Here is a 20,266-nt window from a genome sequence, read left to right as displayed (position 1 = left end):
CCATATCTGTATTTTATATATTATATATATATTTATATATATATATGTATATATACACCTAGCACAGTGTGTATATTCTGTTCACCGGGGGAGTGGGGAGAGGACATGGTGACAACAGGGCCAATGCTGCAGTGGCCCTGGGGTGGTCCTGGGTGAATTCAGGGACTCTAGCATTCAGATCCCATATCCCCACCTCCTGGGGCCCAGTTTTCAGCTCCGTACCTGCGACACTGGTTCTCTATGGGGATAGGGAAGGGTGGACACAGGTGGGCTGAGAGATTCCCCACGAGTCCCCATCTTGTGAAGATGAGAAGTCCTGGGAGGGAGGGAGTAGCTCAGCACCAAGCTGCAGAGGATGGCTCTAGAGCTAGGTGGGGCTGGAAGCCGGGATACCTTCCCGCCACAGGGGACAGGGACACTCAGGTCTGGCTCCCTGATCCTGGAGCTGGGCTGTTAACTAGAAGATCTCCAGCACTCCAGGAACAAGAACAGAGAAACGGTCCAAGTTATTTACAATAGCAAAGATGCACATACAGTACATACATATTTATAGGAAACCAAAGTGACAAAGAGAAGGAGAGGCACCCACCTCTGCCTGGGGTCCCGTAGAGAAATGGGGGAGGAAGAAAGTGCATTTACACAGAAGCCTCCTCCTTTCACTTGAATGTCTGAGGGCGCCGCACGTCCCGGTGTACACGCCTACGTGTGTATGTGGGGCGAGGGGCAGACTGTGGCGAGTGCGGGCCTTTCAGATGCAGTCGGCATGCTCAGGGGACGCAGGGCCTTGGAGGGTTGAATTGAGGGAGGGAAAAAGACACTGAAACTTGACTCCGATCTGAGCAGACCAAGCAACATGCGGGTCTCCCCCCTAGGCCTCGGCTGGATCCCAGTTTCCCCGACTGCTTCTTCCATGGTGAGGAGGTTTGGGGTCTCCCCACCCTGTGCCCCGGTCTCAGACCAGTCCTTGAAGGAGGAGTGGGGATGCAGAGGATTTTGTGGTTCGGATGGTTATAGTCCTGGTGACGAGGATGTGTCTGCTGCGCTGTCGTCCAGGGGGGTGTCAGAGCCTGTGGGAGGATGACGACAGTGAGAACTGGCCAGGCCTGAGATGACCCACTTCTGCATATTTTGCCTACAAAGTCCTCAGGCTCATGAGAGCAGCTGCTTCAGCACCATCCATCTGTGACAAAGCACCCTCATCTTCCAGAAACTCTATTTTCTTGTGGGGCCTGAAAAAAGCTGTCTCCTGAACCCCACTTTTGTTCTGTCAGCCCCATAAACCCCTAGATCAAGTAGGTAAGTGCTTTGTCTTTCTGAGTTAGAACCTAGGTATGTTGTTGGCCCACCCAATATGGATTTTTTTTTTTTTTTTGAAACAGTCTTGTTCTATCACCCTGGGTAGGGCGCAGTGACGTCATCACAGCTCACAGCAACCTCAAACTCCTGGGCTCAAGCAATGCTCCTGCCTCTGCCTCTTGTGTAGTTGGGACTTACAGATGTGTATCACCACATCAGCTAATTTTTTCTATTTTTAGTAGAGACGGGGTCTCACTCTTGCTCAGGTTGGTCTTGAACTCCCGAGCTCAAGCAATCCTCCCACCTCGGCCTCCCAGGATCCAATATGGTTTGAACCACTTAACGTGTTGGATGTAAGACCAGGCTCCATGTGGTTCCTTCCTCCATAGCACAAGGAAAAGGAGGGTTCAACTCTAAGTTTCCCATTTGTAGGAGAGCTTCTGTAGGGCTTCCCTAAAAGGATCCCTTTCTGAAGCTGAGGGAATGAATCAGTTATACTCAAAGGGAACCAAGACCCTCAGAACCACCATCTCTCACACTGTTTGGTGACATTTCCTCTTGAATTGGTGGACTTCTTCCCCATGTCAAGTACAAAGTGGGAACTGGCTTTACTCACCATCCTCAGGGCAGGGCCCCAGTTCATGGCTGTTCCTGGAGTCAGAGGCCAGGGGTTCCTTAGCTGGAGGTGAGAGGGAGTTGTCTGTCCATCTAGCTGCCTCCATGTGGAAACTGCCTACAGGTGTGGTGCCACCTGACGACTCTCCCCCAAGGGACTTGAGTAGCTCTCTGTGGGCCAGCTCCATGTCCTGGAAGAGTTGTAGGGGGAATGTCTGTTCAAGTCCTCCTATTCCTAAGGCCCCTGGGGGAACGGGTCACTCTCTGATCTGTGCTGGGCCCTGGGGCTGGAGCTGTGATTTCAGGGTGGCTGGGTGGGCTGTGGCAAGAGCCCCAGGCCAGGACAGGAGCTAGGGCTCCCCTGAAGACACACACCTCACTCATAGGGAATGAATGGTCTTGGGCTGATGGACTGAAGGCCTCCAGGAACCCAAGCCCTGTTTCTCTCACCTTGAGCCTGTTGAGCTTTAGAGTGAGCTGCTCGATGGTACGGAAGATCATGCCCACATCCCTGAGGGCCAGGCTCGGGGGAGAGCGGCTGGGGCGTCTTTGATCTCCACTGCCTCCCCGTGGCTGGGGCCGAGGCTCTGTCTGCCAGGCAGGGAGGCTGTCAGGCTGGGAGGGGCTCATGGATGCCCCTGAAGGGTCAGTGCTTGAGTCCAGGGGTCCTGCTGGCATGCTGACATAAAAGCAGTTCCCTGTCCCCACAGTAAGAGAAAGAGATTAGGAGGCAAACACAGAGAAGTCGAAGTCATCCTCCCACTCCCTTGGTGTTCCCCAGCCGCCTGGCAGAACAGGGCCAAGGCAGCCCTCTGTAGAGGAACTCGGAGCACGCTGGCCCCACTCCTGCTGCCTACCAGCCTCCTAAAGCCCCTCTGCTCTGGAGGGCCTTTCTAGATGGCACTGTGCTCAGTCTGGCCCATGCCGGGGAGACGCTGAGTGGGGGTGCTGAAGGAAGAAGTGGCAGGGCTGCGGTGTTTCATCTGGGGAAACAGGGAGTGGCTCCCACTCCTTGAGGGGAAGGGTAAACAGATGTTGGACTAGTTTTAGGCCCTTTTGGAAAAAAGCAGGCGTAGCCCCCTTTCTCCCTACCTCAGCTCGAGCTCTGGTGATGAACTTCAATACCACCCCCACCCCAACTGCCATCTACACCACAATCTGCTGCAGGCACCTCGACCCGCCGAGGAACCTGGGCACCACGTAAGCTTCCTTCCACAGAGACACGGAGTGGCAGCTGGCGTGGGAAAGAGGCTGCTCAGGGCAGCAGGATGAGGACATTGGGCCCTGGACACCAGGCCAGGCGTCCCCGCCTCATCTCACAACTGAACACAGGCTGCTTGACCCTGGGCTCTAGAAAGAGCTGCCCAGCTCCTGACAGGTGGTTTCTTAAAGCTGGAGGTCAGACTGATTGCACAGGGTCGGTGTGTTCCCTGTGTTCAGGCCCACGTCCTACTCCTCACCCATTCCAGACAGCTGAGGGAGCTGTGGGCGTGGGTGTGACTGCGGGTGGGGGTCTGACTCCCGAGGCCCAGCTCTGCCCCGACACGCCCCACTCCAGTCCTGGCCTGCCTCTGGCTCCAAGGAGAAGGTTATTACCCGTAGCCTTTGTTGCGCCTTCCACTTCGGGTGGCTCAGGCTCTGACTGGCCACTCTCTGGTAGTGCAGGGACAACCTTGCTGCCTGCCACCTCAGCTGCACCGACACCACCACCACCAGGGAGAGGAGAGAAAGAAAGACAAGGAAAGGGAAGGGAGCGAGAGGAGGAACGAGAAGGACAAAGAAGTGGGGGTGGGGGAGGAGAAAAAGAAAAAGGGAAGAACAAGGTGAACACAAGATCAAACACGATTACATCCCAGGGAGCTGCGGAGAACTTTCCACCGATTCACCGAGACAGAGAGAGAGAGAGGGAGAGAGAGAAAGAAAGGAAGAAGGTCAGTTCCCAGAAACCCAGGAGAGGGCAGACCTTGGGCAGATGGAATGAAAAATGCTACTGGAAGGGGAGGATGGGAAGCCCCTGTCACGGTCCCGCCCCCCGCCCTCCTGAGTGCTCCAGGTTTCAGTTTGCCTTTCCTGCCACCTTCCTCAGACCAGCCTTCTCTCTCCCTCAGACTACCCTTCCCAGTGCCAGGATCTCCCTCCTTCGGGCTCACTGCTCTGGCCACACAAACCTGTCCTGAGCCTCCCCGTGAGCCGGTCTTGGCTTTCCTTGTCTCGAAGCCATTCGCGGTATTCCCTGATGTGGGGTGCCCTCCCCACCACCTTGTTCCTCTTGCCACACCCCCTCAATCCCCAAGTGTCTTCCCAGCCTCTCCAGTCCCAGCTGCCACCTTTCCCCTCTGCGCTGCCATCTGGAGTGATGGGTTGCAAGTGATGGGTCTGAGGCTCCTGAGAAAAGCACCTTTTTCTTAGGTCTGGGAGACCAGGGAAGAACACTGACTGAAACTTGCACTGGTGGTTGATTTGTGCCAGGCAGTAGGGAACGTCCTTATACGTTACAGAACGAAGCTCAGAGATGATTCGGAATCTTATCTATGGTCACAAAGATATGAAGTGGCAGAGACAGGCTGTCTGACTGCAAAGCCTCTGCATGGTACCGACATGTCTCCTTCTCCCAGGACCCGATCCAAGCTTATTCACACAGTGCCCGAGATAAAGATGCGGAAGGATGAGGCTGTTTGGAAGATGTGCCTCTACCCTAGCAAAGCTGGGTATTTGTCTCCCCAGGGGACACTCCAATTTATTTTACCTTTTCTCACAACTTTGTAACTTCCTGTGGCCTCTGTGCTTGAAGCCTCTTGAATTGGATTCCTGTCCAGCTCGGGAGACTCCCAGATCCCAGAATTTCTGGTCCTTGGGGGTAGGTGTCTCAGAGAACTGAGAGCCACATCCTCCTGCTCTGGTCCCCCCTCTGGCCCTGGGAGCTGGGCACTGTCCCCTTCACCCCCAGTGGGAGCTCGCCCTGGGGAGCCCGGGTCCCAGGGATGAGAGGTGATGCTGATGACAGAAGGTGTAGGTGTCAGGTCGTCCTCCGGCTCCCCAGCGGCCTGCGCTTCCATGGTGTGACCTGGTAGCAGGCTCCACAGGATCAGGTGCCGCAGGTTCTCCACTGGAGAGGGAAACAGGGTGATGGCTTCCCAACACAGGGCCGCGCACAATGCCAGTGGTGAGAGAGCACAGAGGTGGCAGGAGCATCACTGCTCCCCTCCCGCACACCCCAAGGTGGTGAACCTGCCTCAGGCACAGGGTGGCTCTGGCCAACTAGCTGGTGGGTGTGGGGGCGCGGGGAGTGACTTTGTCTCTGCATTCACCTCTCCTCTAGCACACCAGGGAGAGCCTTTGAGGAGGTGGCGGGTGCAGGTGTCTGCCAGTTCACACTGGCTACGCAACTCGGGACCAGGAACTGATGGCAGGGCCTTGGGGCACTCACCATCTTCCAGGGCAGAATCAGCCAGGCCTTCCATGAACAGAGGGCCTGGGAGGGCCAGGTGGATGGGGGCTCTTGTCAGGGTGCCCCTGCTCTCTTCATCCAGGGATGCGGAAGGATGAGGCAGGACACCCAGATCCTCTTCCTCTACCCTGCCCTCCTGCTCAGGATCCTCTAGCAGTACCGGGTGCTTCCCTTGCACCCTCTGCGGGGGCCCAGTGCCTGTTTGGATGAGAGGAGAGTGTGAGGCAGGGAAAGGGGGAGGGCACGTCTGGGGGAATCTCATGCCTAGCTTTGGATACAAGGGCCTGGAAACACTGACTGACTCATTTTATGCACGTTTACTGAGCCCTTCCTAAGGCCGGGCACTTTCCCAGGCTCTTGGTATACATCTATAAACAGAACAAAGATCCCTGCCTGTGTGGAGCTTAAATTCTAGTGTAGAGACATAAAGAAATAATAAAATAAGTAAATTACGTAGTTTGTTAGAAGGTGGTAAGTTCTACAGTAAAAAAGAAAAAACAGCAGGGTATGGGGGAATCGGGAGTGTTGGTTACAGTATTGAACAGGGTGGAGCGGGGCATGGTGGCATGTGCCTGTGGTCCCAGCTACTTGAGAGGCTGAGGTGGGAGGATCGCTTGGACTCAGGAGTTCAGAGCTGCAGTGAGCTGTGATCATGCCATCGCACTCCAGCCTGGGTGACAGAGTGAGATCTTATCTCTTAAAAAACAAACAAACCAGAGCAGGCAAAGAAGGTATTACTGCAAAGAGGACACTGGAACAAAGAGTTGAAGGAGGTATGGGCGTTAGTAGGAAAAGCATTCTGAACAGAAGGAAGCAGAACAGGGACCCAGCCAGGGAGCCCAAGATTTCTCTAGAAACCCAAGACTCTAACTTATTTCACATACAAACTCTCAGGGAGATCTGAGAACCTCCCTACCAATCCCATCCCAGCAACTGCACCTTAAACCCTCTGAGCGCCCCCAGCCCCACGCCTCCTGTTCCCACAGTTTTAGTGTGCATCTCACTCTTGAAAGCAAGCCCTGGCTGGAGCACGCAGGGACCCCTGGACTCGACCTCACTGCTCCTCTCTTCCTCCACTGCTAAACCTGTCACCAGAGAGGCCGAGTCGGAATCTCGTGTCAAGTGTGTGAGTTTACATTCTCTTACGTCTGTGCGGTCTGTTTTCCTTCCTCTTCTAGACTCTTTCTTCATCTCACACTGTCTCTTCTCTACTCTTTTTATCAGAACCTCATACCCCGGGCCCTGATGGACTCTCCCATCCCTCCTACACCTGTCCTAACGCCTACAAAAAAATGGCCGGGGTTGGCTCCCACAGACAGTTCAGACTTACCTCCAGGCAGCTCCTCAGGTTCTGGCCCACTATGGAACACTTCCGAGTCATCCAGTCCTAGCCTGAGGGAAGAAACCAATGAAAGGTGAGAAAAATCACCTGGTGGGCATTCTGGTTTCCTGCTAGGCAGGAGATTGAGACGTCACAAAATTCCACCCTGGACTCCTGAGTTAGAATGGGCAAGGAAGGAGGAGGATCCAAGAAGGGAAATGTCAGGCCTCATCTCCTGCCTGGTCTGGCTGGCAACCTGGAGATGAGGGTGGATGCTGGCCAAGCTTCTCTGGTCCCCTGGACTACACCCCTGTCCCACTTCAGGCACAGTCTCCATTACAGCCAGGTAGCAGGCTAAGGGAGAGGAGCAGACAGGGACTGAAGGCTGAAATGTGAGGGCCTGTTCCTCCATCTGCGGGAGCTTGGAGCTGTCCATCCCTGCTAGCATTTCCCTGCTGAGTCCGTCCACCCATGGGGGCAAAGAGGTTAGAAGCAGCAGGAAACAGGCGGCTTCGAGTGGAGATGGCACAGGGGCCTGGAGTGCTAAGCACTGCACCTGCTGGGTGTGGGGCCCTGGTGGGCTGGCTCTTGGCGGCTTGGGGGCAGGGGATGGACGGGTGTTGGGGCAGCTCCAGGGTGCCTGGTGGCGTTCCGCACAGCTTCTTCTAAGAGCTCCATCCATCTGTTGCTCAGCAGGAACAGAAAAGACTGGTGGTGAGAATAAGACCATAGCGTACACCATGCCCTACTGACCCCACTGCTCCGGGGCTTCCAGGCCAGGCCCTTCTCCATGCCCTGCCCCAGGGACTCTCTGCCTGGCAGGTCCCCACCTCCCCTCACAGTACTCACAGGCTGCTCCCTTGAGGTTATATTATTTGCAGCTACCATATACTAGACACCAACCCTCTGTTATACTCCGTGCTAAGCAGTCTATATGTTTTCTCTCTCAAACAACTCTCTAAGAGGTAGCATTATCCACATTTTTTTTTTCTTTTTTTTTCATTATCCACATTTTACAGATTAAAACCCTGAGGTTGAGAAAATGACTCAATCTGTCTCCTTCCATGGTGCCATGCCACTTCCAGTGGCCACTGTCAGGGAACACCGGGCGGGTAGATAGCCTGGGTGGGGTACAGGGGCTGGAGGCAAACGTCTGAGAAGGATGCACGATCTAACATGCAGTTAGATGAACGGAGTGCAGGCAGGAAGGAAAGCAGCAGCGGCAGCAGCTGGAAGACAGCTGGGAGCTCATTCTCCCTGCAGCGGGACCCTCACAGCTTCTCTATGCCTGTCCTACCTCCCACGTCCCTTCCCAACTCCCTGTCCAGGTACTGCTCTGGGGCCCAGCCCTGGCCTCACTGCCCACTGTCCTCATACACACCACCCTGGTCCCAAAGGGACGGCATTACGGGCGATCCCTCAATCAATTCTCACGTGTTCTTGTCTGATGATGTCAGTGCAACCAGCTCATAGATCTGAGGTGGGCCCAACTTGGAGGTGCAGATGATGAAGAAGGCCCGTTTATCTGTGTGAGGAAAGGAAGGTAGAGGTTTCTATTGGGGTGACAGGTGTGACTGCAGTCTAGGTGAGGGCGACAGAGTGTGGACTCCACGCCCTGACCCCTCACACGGATGAAGAACGTGAGACAGATCTGGATCATGAGAACCCCTTGGAACCCTCTTACAAAAGGGACAGAGGCAATTCTGGGACACACTAAGGTCATCTTTCACGCCCACTTCCATTCCCCTCCCACTCTAACAACAGTGATGGCTGATACGTGTATGGTGTTTTGAGTTTGTAAAACTTTCTCACACCCATCATCCCTTTTGATACCCCAAGAGGTAGGGTAGCTATCACCCCCATCTCCTAGATGAAGAGCGTGAGCCTGACTCTTGGCCCAGACCACTTTCTCATACGAGTTCTGCTTCTCACGGAAACGCCTCTGTCCACTGGACCCAGCTCTGTGCCAAAGGTGCTTCTATCTTCTGCAACCAAGCTCTGCCCAGGTCACTCTCGAGGAAGGCTTGTCCTCCTCATGCTGCCCAATCCCATTCTTCCCGCTCCTGCTCAGACCCCTGAGCCCATCCTGGGCGTCCACAGCCCATCAAAACTAGCACTGTCCTTGAGGGCTGACCACCCTCGCTCCAGGGTGTCTATCTTCATCTTGGTCCCCACCCGGCCCATCCTACGCATCCTGGACCATATCCTCCTGCTTAGACTGTGTCAGAATAGGAGGAAAGCAACACAAGTGGACAGGTAAGTCCTGTAAGGCCCAGACTGGCCCCACATCCCTCAGTGCTCGCTGGACACAAGTAACAGCGATCAGGGCCCTGGAGCCCAGGCCTGCTGGGACCATCTGCTCCTGGGTACCTGTGGCCACGGAGCGGATGAGCACAGCATTGAGCTTGAGCACGGGGCTGAAGGTCTGCTTGCTGTCCGAGGAGCCCACGGCGGTCTTGCTGTGGCACTTCAGCAGCAGCTTCTCATCCTGTTTCTGCAGCAGCACTAGGAGGTCCTCCAGCAGCAGCACATGGAGGTCTGGAGAGGTGTGGTGGTGGTGAGGTGTTTGTTCCCTGTTGTCCACTCATCCCTCATGGGCACAGCGGGGGACCAGAGGCCTAGGAAGCCCTGGGAGTCCAGTGACCCCAACTCCTCTCTCTGGTTACTTCCCCCCATTCTGTTCTTAAGGAGTCAGTCCCAAGCTATCACCCCAGTCGTGTTCCAAGTGCCTCCATGGCTACCTTACTACCCCTCTAGAACAAGAGGTTCCAGGGCTTAGGAAACAGAGTGGGAAGAGCCCAGGGAAGCCCACCCACCATGGGTTCTCTCTCATCCCCAGGCCCCTGGCACACACCTAAGGTCTTGTCCTTGCTTATCCTCCAGGTCAGGGGTCCCTCATGGATCATCTTTCTGGTTGTTAGATCCAGGCTCTGTTAAGGAGACACCATTCATTCACTCATTCATTCAACAAGTGTTCAAGAACCTACTGTACACCAGACATTGTGCTAAAGTGCTGGGAATTGGTGGTAAACATGAAACAGTCCCCCACACTCTTGTGGGGGACACAGACAAGCAAAGAGGACACTATAAGGTCATGTGCCACGTGCCACACTGGGTTATATACCACTGGCTCTGGCCTAGGGTCTCCCATCCACCCCTACCACATGCTATCCGCCTTCCGAGAAGTCCACACTCCACTTTTCCTGTTAATCCCTCCAGCTTCATCCCCTCCCAGATGATCTCTACCTTATCTCCCGTCCTACCCCACCCCTGCTCTCTTGGGCTGAGTTCTAACATCTACTCTTTACTGGGTGGGACCATCTGTTCTTGTCCATCTAGGGCCGGGTGACAATGATAATGAGGTGTGTGTGTCTTCCGGGGCCCCATGGTGCCACCTCATCACAGACAGGTCCATGACTCCTATCTCCAAGGCTCTCTAGGCCCCAAACCAGAGTTCTGCTCCTAAGGGTTCCCATAAGCGCGCGCACGCGTGTGTGTGTGTGTGTGTGTGTGCGCGCACGTGTGTGAGGGAATAACCCTGTTGAGTGTCTGCCTCCTACCTTGAACTCTGCTGCCAGGGGGTTGCTGGCCCTCTCTAGGGCGGTGGCATCCAGGCGTTTCTGGTAACCCTCTAAACGGTGCCGGTTCTCTGTCTGCTTCACCGCCTCATTCACGTACTTGAGAATCTCCCGGCACTGGTCCCGGGCCCGGCAGAGCTTCTCATGCTCAGAGGTGCCACCTACCAAACAGTGGACAGAGGAGGTGGTTAGATGATGGATGAGAGTCAGCTATTATCTGCCTACCTCTGTCCACAGTGATTGGCTTGTCTCAAACCAGCAGGTATGGGTCGAAGTAAGCCACCCTGGCCTAACTTGAGGACCTCAGTGTTAAGGTTAACTGTTACTGAGCATCCTCAGGTTTTAGAATACTGCTCTGCAGATGCTGACAGCTCTTGGGAATTGCAGCCTAGACCACAACAGCTCTATAGATGCAGGAGACAGGGACTGTGTGTAATGGCAATGACTAGGCCTCTAGAAAGCTGCCAATGTCCTGAATTCCAGGGTAGTAAAAGATACCTAGGATCCCAGGGACATTAACAACCTGGGGCTAGACCCCCTGTTCAGGTGGTTCCCTGCTCCTCTAGTGTTAGCACATAGGTTGTGTCTTTTGGGCAATGCAGGGGGCAGGAATGGGGGCTCAAATCCAGCCATGGCCCCTGGTGTGAGAGTCTGATCACCCAGAGGAAGCCAGGCCCCCAAGTGCCAGCCTGTGTGTCCACTCGACGCTCTCCTCGGATTTGCACAAAGGCCCTAAGAGGCTGGTGGTGACCCCTACTCCTCTCGCCTCATATTTTGCAAAGCACATTTCATACTCATTTTCTTCTCCGAGACTCCCCATAACAGGGCAAAGATGAAGACAATGAAGGCCACAGGCCCAGTGACTTGCTAAGGTCACAAAGCAGAAACAGAGCAAGGCTCTGACATGAGGCCTGCTGCCCTCGCCATGCCCTACCCTCCGTGTGCTTGATGATGTTCTCCAGCAGCAGTGGGTACTTGGTGAGCCGCTGCATCTCCGAGATGATGAGGTCTCTCAGCTGCAGCCTCCGGCACTGAGGGTGGCTCTCTGCCTCCTAGAAGGAAGATGTTAACCTGTGGCTGGGAGCTGGGTGTGGAAATGCCAAATAGGTCCTAACCCCAGATGAGTCACTCAGAAATGGTGGTGGCAGCTTCTTCCTTAAATATTTAGGGAAAGGTTGGTTGCAGCAGGGAGACAATAATCTAAGGTAGGGAATATGGTCAAAACAGAAGGGCAGGTATCAATGCCATTTTAAAGGTAAGGAAACAGATCTATCTCGGTGCTCACCAGCACTGGTGGGTGAGCCAGGCCTTCTGACTGCTAATCCAGGGTTCTTTTCAACAAACAGCAGTCTCTTTGTCTACAGCATGTCAGTGCTTTTGAAGGGCTGGCATGGGGGAGGGTGTGGGAGGGTGTCACTGGGTTACTCTTCACAGTGGAGAAAGAGAGAGGCTGGGGCCAGGAGGGGAGAAGTTCAGGAGGTCCTTGGTGAACCTGATGGAGATGAAAGAAGACTGAGGCATGGCCAAGAACATACCTGCATGAAGAGCTGGAATCGACTCTCCTTGCGCTGCTTGGTCTTGATCAGCTCTAGGGCTATTGACTGATAGGAACAGAACTGTGCAGCCACTTGCTGGAGTTCCTCTCGGGCGGGACCATCAAACTGAAAAGGCAGAATGGACACCGCCTTAGCGTTGCACCCCTGCCTGGGACCAGTCCTCTGCCTATCCCCTCCTCTGCCAAATTCCCCAGCCTTAGGTAACAGGACCTGACTCCTCCAATCTCCTGGCCAAGCAGGAAAAATTTAGAGCCATACCCGAGCCAGCATGAGGTCACTGATCTCTTTGATGATGGGGCCCTCCTCCCGGAGCTTCCTCATGGCTTCACACCAGGAATCTGGGGCAAGGAGAAAGGAAACAGAATTGCCTGGGGTTGAGCTCAATTGCCAAACACTTTGTGACTGAGAGAAAGGTATGTTTGATAGCAGTGCTGTGGGGAAGGGTCTGAAAACCATTTTACTTTTGGGGGGAACAGGAGGGCTAGTTTCAGGTGGCCCATCGATCTTTCTCTCACCAAGGAGGACTGGCAAGGGTTATTTACTCAGGGAGGTCCTGACAGGTGGGCCAAACTGGAACAGGAAGCTTAAGGTTAGCAGAGGAGGACTCTGGAGGGGCACAGGCTCCTTACTGTGAATCTCTATGAGCTCAGGAAGGTTAGGGAAAAGCCGGGCCAGCTCCTCCCGGGGCATGAGGTTCTCCTTCTTCATTCGCTGGTAGAAGATGAGGTCTAGGACCCGGAGTGTGCGCAGGTGGGAAGCTTCAGTCACAAACAGCTCTGAGGGGGGTGATGAAGAGGGTAGAAAGACAGGGAGAAAACAGATCAGCACGTTATCTAGAATCGCCACCCTGCTCCCCACACCAGTATACTTCTGGAGGAACAAGAGTGCTGGTTTCAGATCATACAGCTTTTCTCTCACCCCAGGGGCCAGAACAAAGGTGGACCTTACAGCAGCAGGCCACATGGACCTGGTCCTTCCCAAGGGCCCCCACCCTATGTACCTCTTTTCCATCTTTTGTGTCTTGGGTGCTCTGGACCTATTCCCACACCAGTGTGATTGGCGGTGGGGGGAAGTGCACATTCTCACCGTTGATGACCTCCTGCCGGTCAATCTCCCTCTGGGTTAGCCCAGCCACCACATCCTTGCCCACCGTATGCTGCCAGTTCTGGGCATCTGGCTCTGGCTCCAGGTCAGACAGCTGGCCCAGATCATCCTCTAGGAGGTGGGGAAGGAGGACATCTGTGCAGAAGCCCAAGCTGGGGGACTCAATGCTCCTGGGGGAGAAAGGGCAGCTCAGCTTTACTCAGGAGGAAGAAGTCACACACAGGTTTGTCTCGCCCTCTCTGGCCCAATCTGCTTGCCCCGTGTACGCACACAGGAAACCGGTGGGCCATGAAGAGGAGAAGCATGTCCAGCCTAGCAGAGATGGGACAACAGAGACATCGAACAGAGGCTCCACCGTGCCCATCACTCACCTGCGGCCCATTTTGGGGGTGAAGGGAGGGGTTGGGTTCTCAAGAGACCTGTGGAGAGAATGTAACTCTCAGCAACCCTTTATCCCTGGCCCCTGCTTCAAGACATCAATGGGTGGAGCCACCTGAGCCCTGCCCACCTGGTGGAGAGGCTAGAGGCAGAGGACGAGGCTGACTGGTGGAGGCGAGTGGCCTCAGCAGCAGCATCCATGTCAACGTCACTGCGGGAGCGGGGCACGTTCTCTGCCTTTCGAGATCGTTTCATCTCTTCCCGGCCCTTGAGGCTCTCAGAGCGGCCTAGGCGAATCTCTGAGCGTGAACTGAGGGGAAAGGGATAGAGACTCTGAGACCTTACATCCTGGCCTGCTTTCACCTGCTGCTCTAGCTCAAGTGTGCCTCAGTGTTGCAGGTCTTCCATCCCATCCCCACATGGCCAAAGCCCCTGGAAGACAGAAGCTTCTCAATGACAATCTATTTTTGCTGCTCTATAAACTCCTCCCTGTCCCTAGCCTAGCCTGATGGATGGATAGAGTCATCTTCCTCTTGACATATCAGGAAGTGATCCTAACAGGAAGATGAAATCTGGGGCTAACATAGACTTGTTTGTGTCCAGAGGCCTAAGACACCACGTTCCTGTCAGGAAAGCTGTGGACATCATAGTCCTCCACCAGGGACTACAAGGTACCACCTCCTTCCCCTCATCTTGCCTCTGCTTTGGGACCAGTCAGCTCCCACCTCTGACTGCTTGAGGTGGATCTCTTAGAGGAGAAGTGCAGTCACTGTCTTCACATGCTCATTGTAGGATCTCCATACCGCCTGTCAGAAAATTCTATCTGCTGTTGGATTCCAGCCTCTCCAGTTGTGATGCAGATTTCTTCCATTCCTATCTTAATAGCACCTTTCCTACACTTCCCACTTCCTCTCTTGCGAGAAGACAGCCTTGGGAGTCTGCTTAAAGGGGCCTGCTTGCTGACAGGCAGGACTGGCTTCTAGGCCTGCCATGCTCAGCCTCACATGCTCCAGGGCTCAGTGAGATGCTGATGACTGGGTGTAGCTCTGTGTCCTGCAGTGCATCAGCCTGAGACAGCTGGCATCTCTGACCCCCAGCTCCCCCCTGCTGCGGCCCTGTTGGGCTGGTTCTTTGCTGACATTATTACTAATCTACATCCTGCTCTGCTTCTAGGACCACAGGAGGCCTGGAAATGTCTGGAGAGCTCTTAATAACACAGCAGGCTGCTGCGTTGAGGGAGCCAAATGTCTTGGTCTCCATTCATCATGCCTCCAAACTGCCAGATGATCCAAAATGGAGCTCACCTCCTGGGGTCCTGAGGGTTTGTCTGCAGGGTTAGAAAGCATACTGCCAATTGATCCCCTACTGAACTCACCCCCAGAAGTCTGTCAGAACATTCCAACCACACTAATTCAAAACACTTTTCACCAGTGCCCTCAATGGGTTGTGTTAGCACCATGACAAATCTCATCCAGTGGAGATACTGGGCTGCAGAGCTAAGGATCTTCCTTCAAGCACCCAGAAGTGAGCAATGCTCCCATCAAGAAGTAAGGCATATAATCGATCTCTGGCCAAAAATTCCTAGGGTACTGCCCTCTAGAACTGGGGGCATCTTATGCCTGTTGAGCACCTACAACAACAGTCTCTGACCCACCATGCTGCTAATACTACTTCTCCCAAGATTGCCAATGAGTACACAATCATCCAATCCAAAGGCTTCTGCTTAGAGCATCTTTAGGATCCTAGTGAATGTCTTAGGGCAAATGCACCTAGCAATGCTAAGAATGCGAGTTTGTAAATGGTCTCAAATATTTTCTCAAAATGCTGATAATGTCTTATAATGTTAACATATTTGATATATAAGATCATGTCTACTACAGAAATCACATAATTTGTGTATTTCTTTATTAAAGTTAGAACTCAATCTTTCCCCTCAGTACATATCTAACTTTTACCTTCCCTAATCTCTGTCAGTTCTCACAATTATCTTTAATAATGTATTAAGCTTAGAAAGGCTTAACATAAAGGAGTACCCTTGCATTCAAGTAGGAAGGTTCAATTTATAGTTTGATAATTAGTTATTCCAAAGGCAAAATGGCCTGAATGTTCAGAATGCTACATATTCACCTGCCTTTCTGCCAGCCCAGGCTCTCAGGCTTGAGTGCTTCCCACACACGAGACCACATTACCACACCCTGAGGGTGATCTGAGGGACTTGCATGGGTATTTCTGACCACAGGTAAGTGTAGGCTATAAGATTTTAGACATGACTCGACTGCTGTCTTGCTACAGTCAAGGACAATCAAGTCTGAAAATATATTTTAATACCAGACAAGGATTCTAATTAGAACACGGCCAAAGATGGAGAATATGAGAGATACCATAGTCTCAATTCTGTTTTTTCTTCTTGAGAAGGGAAGAGCAGCTCATTTTGAATCAATTGACTTTGTATCTCTTTGCTGAGGTGGACACCTGTTGCCCACAGCTACATCACTTGTCTTTAAAGTACCAGCAGCAGCTCATCTCTAGTGCTCTTCTTTACACACAGACTTTCTTTTGCCTGCCTTGCTTTTTTTTTTCCCAGGAGTTCCCTTTGCTCCTTATTTAGGGTTTCCTGATTAGCTGCTTTATAATATAATCTAGCTCAATCTTGGGATAGAGGCTACTGAGTATTCAGGGGATGATTTCAAAGCAGATTCTAAAAACATGTGCTTCCTGGGCTGGAAGGTCAGGGGATCTGCTTGCTCTTCCACCGGCCTGATCATCAATACTTAGCGTGTCTTCTGAAGATGTCGCTGCAGGGGAGGAAGTTCTACCGTGGGAGCCCTGCAGTCTAGTGGAGAAGGGTGAAGTAGCTGGAATTAAACCCCAGTGCCAAACTCTGCCCATGCTCCCCTCCTCAGGCAGCTGGCAAGCCCCATCCAGCCATGGCTACCTGTCACTCTCCAGCAGGTCCTCAGGAAAGCTTCCTGTTGAGAGTCGCTGCGTCCCAGGTTCTGGGGCATCATACTGCTGGTTGTTCTCAAAGTGCTGAATGATGTTCCTCACATTGCCTGGTTTGACTGGAAGCAAAAAGAAAGTGAAGGATACTACGCTTTCTGTTTGGGCATGATGTCTCAGACCCTTACTCCCCTCTATCCCAGAAGACAGAGTAATGAGCAAGCATGGATAAGAACAGCACAGGCCCCAGAATCAAGAGACATGCTTCTAGTCCTGGCTCTTCCACGAATATGCTGGGTGGTCCTGGGCAGTCATTCTACTTTTTGGGTCTACTCTTTCCCCATGTGTGAAATGAGAGAGGTTGGAAGTACATTTTCTATGGAGCTTTCTTTTGGCTCTCACATTCTTTATTATCATGACACTTGTGCTTGAAAATCTTGATTAGGTTTTTCCTAAGAGCCACATATAGGTTAAAAAAATAGCCAGGAAGACCAAAAACACATCTACATGTAATTTGGCCATGTTGCCATATTATATCAGGCATTTCTCAAATTTATATTACTTTTAGAGCTCATTATTTCTGTTTTTCCCTGACTCTCCTTCCTGTTCTTTCTGGAACTCCATCTTTACAGCCTCCATCATTACGGAACCAGACCCTTTAGTACCATGAGATATGACCTAGGCAGAAAAGAGGAGAGACATCGCTCTCTGCCATTCAAATTCCAGCCCTTTTTCAAAGCTAAGACAAAACAGTCCTCATTCAAAAAAACAGAGAGGACAGGTAGGAGAGTAAAAAGGCACAGTTGATGCCACTTAGAAATCCTGGAGATGAGAACTCAGATCCAGGGCACTCTGGCTCTCAGCAGGAGAGAAGAAAGATGAGGAGCTCACCTTCAAGTCAACTAGCTTAGCTCCGAGCCCAGCAATATTAGAACAGGGGTGGGGCTAGAAATGCTGCTCTGCCTGAGACCAGTGGGAAGGATAAGTGGAACCAGGGAGGCAATATAAATATCCTGCTGATCCTAATCGTACTAACAGAGTTCTGCCCGTGACTTCAGAGATTCTATGTATACAAGCTTACAAATCTTCCTGTCTCAAAATCTGACTTTCGTAAGAAAATTTCTAAGCCAGAAAGAACAGAAAAACATTTAGCTGCTCTCTTCCAAGTCTGTAACTTCACATTAGGCAGGTGGCTTGGGTAATATTTTTTTAAAACTGCGAAAGTGGCTGTGTGTATGTTTTAGGAGTAGGGGCTGTTACCATCACTCCCATTTTGGAGATTAGGACCAGATCTGCCTGTCCTACACTGAATGTGCATCTGGGCCTTGAGGCTGCTGCAGATTCCAGGGTCAGCTGTGCAGCTGCAGTCCTGAGCTGTGCTGGCTGGGTGATGATGTGGGAGACTGGGAATATCCTAGAACTGAAAGCCACTGGATTGAGTCTGCTATTATTCCCTCTCCCATGGGCCACTTTGAAAATGCCCAGTTGTGGCTACACATGGTGGCTCGTGCCTATAATCCCAAAACTTTGGGAGGGTGAGATGGGAGGATCACTTGAGGCCAGGAATTCAAGACCAGCCTGAGCAACATAGCAAGACCCGTCTCTACAAAAAATAATAAAAAAAATTTAGCTGGGTATGGTGGCACATGCCTGTAGTCCCAGCTTCTCAGGAGGCTGAGGCAGAAGGATCGCTTAAGCACAGGGCCTTGAGGTTATAGTGAGCTATGATCAGTCCACTGCACTCCAGCCTGGGCCTATTTCTACAAAAAAAAAAAAAAAAAGCCCAATTGTGTTCTGGACATAGTTACACCCTAGCTGTGGCAAGAAACAGGTGTAATCCTGAAATCTGGTATAACCAAATGAGTTACTTCCCAGAGTAACCAGGGGAAAAACAGGTAGGATGGGACACATTTTTAAAAAGAGTAAAGTTTCATTAGTAGCCCTTGCTCTTCTTCCTCTAGTCTCTGAATGATAATGGGACTAAATAAAGGTAAATTATATGTTACTAACAATCAGATCCTTTACAGGGATAACAGCTGATGTCCTACATGGCAAAAACTGTCAGTATTGAGGCTTTTTAGCTTTGGTGGGTGTTTCATCTTCAGGTATGGATACAGATTTGTCTGATGTCCTGGGGATTTTAGTACCCCAAACCAAATCAAGAAATCACAACAAAAAAATGTGACTCCAAGAGCTGGTGGATGCTCACATCTTTATCCTGCCCTGGGGTCAGCAACCTTCCCTCCCCACCTTGGGCGTTCTGTTCACTCTCAAGTTTCTTAATGCCTGCTCTTGCCTCATACTGTTCTTGGCAGGGCAGATGAGAAGCATGTGTTAAGAACTAAGGGCTTGATTTCAAGGCCATTCTTTTTTTTTCATTGTTTCATAAACATTCTTTTCAATAATTTTTAAAAAGAAGTCTACAAGTTTAAGAACTTTCAAAACAATTTTGAAGATTATTTTTTGGGGGAGATGGGGAATCTCGCTATGTTGCCCAGGTTAGAGTGCAGTGGCTATTCACAGGTGGAATCATGGTGCACTGCAACCTTGAACTCCTGGCCAGAAGCAATCCTGTCTCAGCCTCCCATGTAGCTGGGACTATAGGCACATGCCATTGTGCCTGGCTGAAGACAGTATTTTTAATCGCCACTTTTACATAAAATGAATTCTTGAAACAGAATAATTTCCACTGAAATTTACTGTAGAACCTAGAAAATATTAATCACTTAATTTTATGTATATGGACCTCCTTGACGAGAAACGAACTTGTCTAATTCTGTGACATTCAACCTAGGTTCTAAGTTTCTTGTAGGTTAATGTGTGCCTTATTTATTTTTTTAATACCTAGATTCTGGAAGGTATTAAGTCCTTTAATATACACTTAGGGTCACTCTTTTTTTTACTGCTATGGTTATTCAGTGCTGGCAGTTAAGAGTCAAAAGAGACAGAAGTGCTACACTGAAGGGCTTAGGCAAAGTAGATGATACAGACAAAAATACTCAAAAGAAAAACTGTTAGAGATCACGATTTACTAAAAACAAACCTTCAAAAATAAGGATTTTTATCATTTCCATTGAAAATAAAAATCTGAGGTATTTTTGTGCTTCTGGAGGACAATTCAATTTGTGAGGGTTTCCTTCAGTTATGCAGAACCCTGGATTTTGGAACCTCATTCATGGAGATGTGACCAAATTATAAAGAAAGGCCTCAAGCTGTGGAAAAATCGCCAGAGGAACTGGAAGGCTGACCTTTACCAGAACCCAGAAAGAGTTCTACCTGTGGGAGGAGGGTCCCTGCCCCATGAGAACCCGGGGTCAGCCAGGCAGGGTCTCATACTTAGCATAAGGACGGTAGGCACCCCCCAGGGGTTTGTGTCACAGAGCAGCTTTAGCAACAAGGAGGAACATATAAGAGAAATGGAGAAAAGAAAGAAAGAGAGGAAAGAGGAAGAGGATAGGAGAAGATGAAGAAGAAAAAGAGAAGACAAGATTTGGGAGATGGAAATTCAGGGCTAATGCAAAGACAAATCCAAAGAAAACGGTCCTTTTACCTTCCACAGGGGACAAGGGAATATGAAATGCTAAAAGAAAAACAAACAAAAACAAAAGTAAACCATGAAAAGTCAAATTAATGTTTCAAGAGTCAAAATAAAAATTACATCAAGCCAGAAATGAAAAGGTAGTAGCAAAAATCAAGGCTGATCTAGAAGATCCCTTCCTTCTCCCTCCTTCAATGCAGCAATTTCAGATCTAAGCGGGGACTTGGATAGTGACTGGGAGGGGCCAGCAACAACTTCCAGACAAACGACACATGGCTTGGAAGAGATCAATGATAGGATCAATTGAGTTTTGGCTTACTGATGGCATTAGGGAAACCTCTGGGTCCCAAACCTGCCCCCCATCTGCCAAGTTTTACTTAATAGTGACTCAAACCCCTCACCAAGGGCCTATAATTGCTCCCAACACACAGGACTGCAGGCATACAGATGAATCCCACAGATGAAGGTGAAGTGGGCATTTACTGTCCACAG

The 20,266-nt window shown here is 51.3% G+C and overlaps 1 protein-coding gene across 5 annotated transcripts in view; it reads right to left on the bottom strand.

Moving 5' to 3' along the window:
• The window catches only part of ARHGEF11 (Rho guanine nucleotide exchange factor (GEF) 11), a 109,157-nt gene continuing 88,891 nt past the window's right edge, over positions 1-20,266 (bottom strand). For 3 of the 5 annotated variants that reach the window (XM_012658907.1, XM_012658908.1, XM_012658911.1), the window contains 21 exons: positions 19,787-19,816; positions 16,232-16,358; positions 13,427-13,606; positions 13,290-13,337; positions 12,901-13,088; positions 12,444-12,590; positions 12,073-12,152; positions 11,794-11,919; positions 11,193-11,310; positions 10,241-10,419; positions 9,535-9,610; positions 9,051-9,218; positions 8,115-8,205; positions 7,237-7,362; positions 6,690-6,751; positions 5,339-5,557; positions 4,658-5,017; positions 3,508-3,603; positions 2,362-2,609; positions 1,913-2,102; positions 1-1,067 (listed from right to left, as the gene is read on the bottom strand). In XM_012658907.1, coding sequence (XP_012514361.1) covers positions 1,009-1,067; positions 1,913-2,102; positions 2,362-2,609; positions 3,508-3,603; positions 4,658-5,017; positions 5,339-5,557; positions 6,690-6,751; positions 7,237-7,362; positions 8,115-8,205; positions 9,051-9,218; positions 9,535-9,610; positions 10,241-10,419; positions 11,193-11,310; positions 11,794-11,919; positions 12,073-12,152; positions 12,444-12,590; positions 12,901-13,088; positions 13,290-13,337; positions 13,427-13,606; positions 16,232-16,358; positions 19,787-19,816 — 2,918 coding nt within the window. In that variant the 3' untranslated portion in view covers positions 1-1,008. The remainder of the gene's footprint in view (positions 1,068-1,912; positions 2,103-2,361; positions 2,610-3,507; positions 3,604-4,657; positions 5,018-5,338; positions 5,558-6,689; positions 6,752-7,236; positions 7,363-8,114; positions 8,206-9,050; positions 9,219-9,534; positions 9,611-10,240; positions 10,420-11,192; positions 11,311-11,793; positions 11,920-12,072; positions 12,153-12,443; positions 12,591-12,900; positions 13,089-13,289; positions 13,338-13,426; positions 13,607-16,231; positions 16,359-19,786; positions 19,817-20,266) is intronic. The other 2 variants (XM_012658910.1, XM_012658909.1) reach the window with 2 other exon arrangements.

This window comes from Propithecus coquereli, unplaced genomic scaffold (genome assembly GCF_000956105.1).
Source record: "Propithecus coquereli isolate 6110/MARCELLA unplaced genomic scaffold, Pcoq_1.0 Scaffold59, whole genome shotgun sequence".
In the NCBI taxonomy this organism is placed as follows: Eukaryota; Metazoa; Chordata; class Mammalia; order Primates; family Indriidae; genus Propithecus; species Propithecus coquereli.
This window is presented reverse-complemented; position numbering and strand designations above follow the sequence as displayed.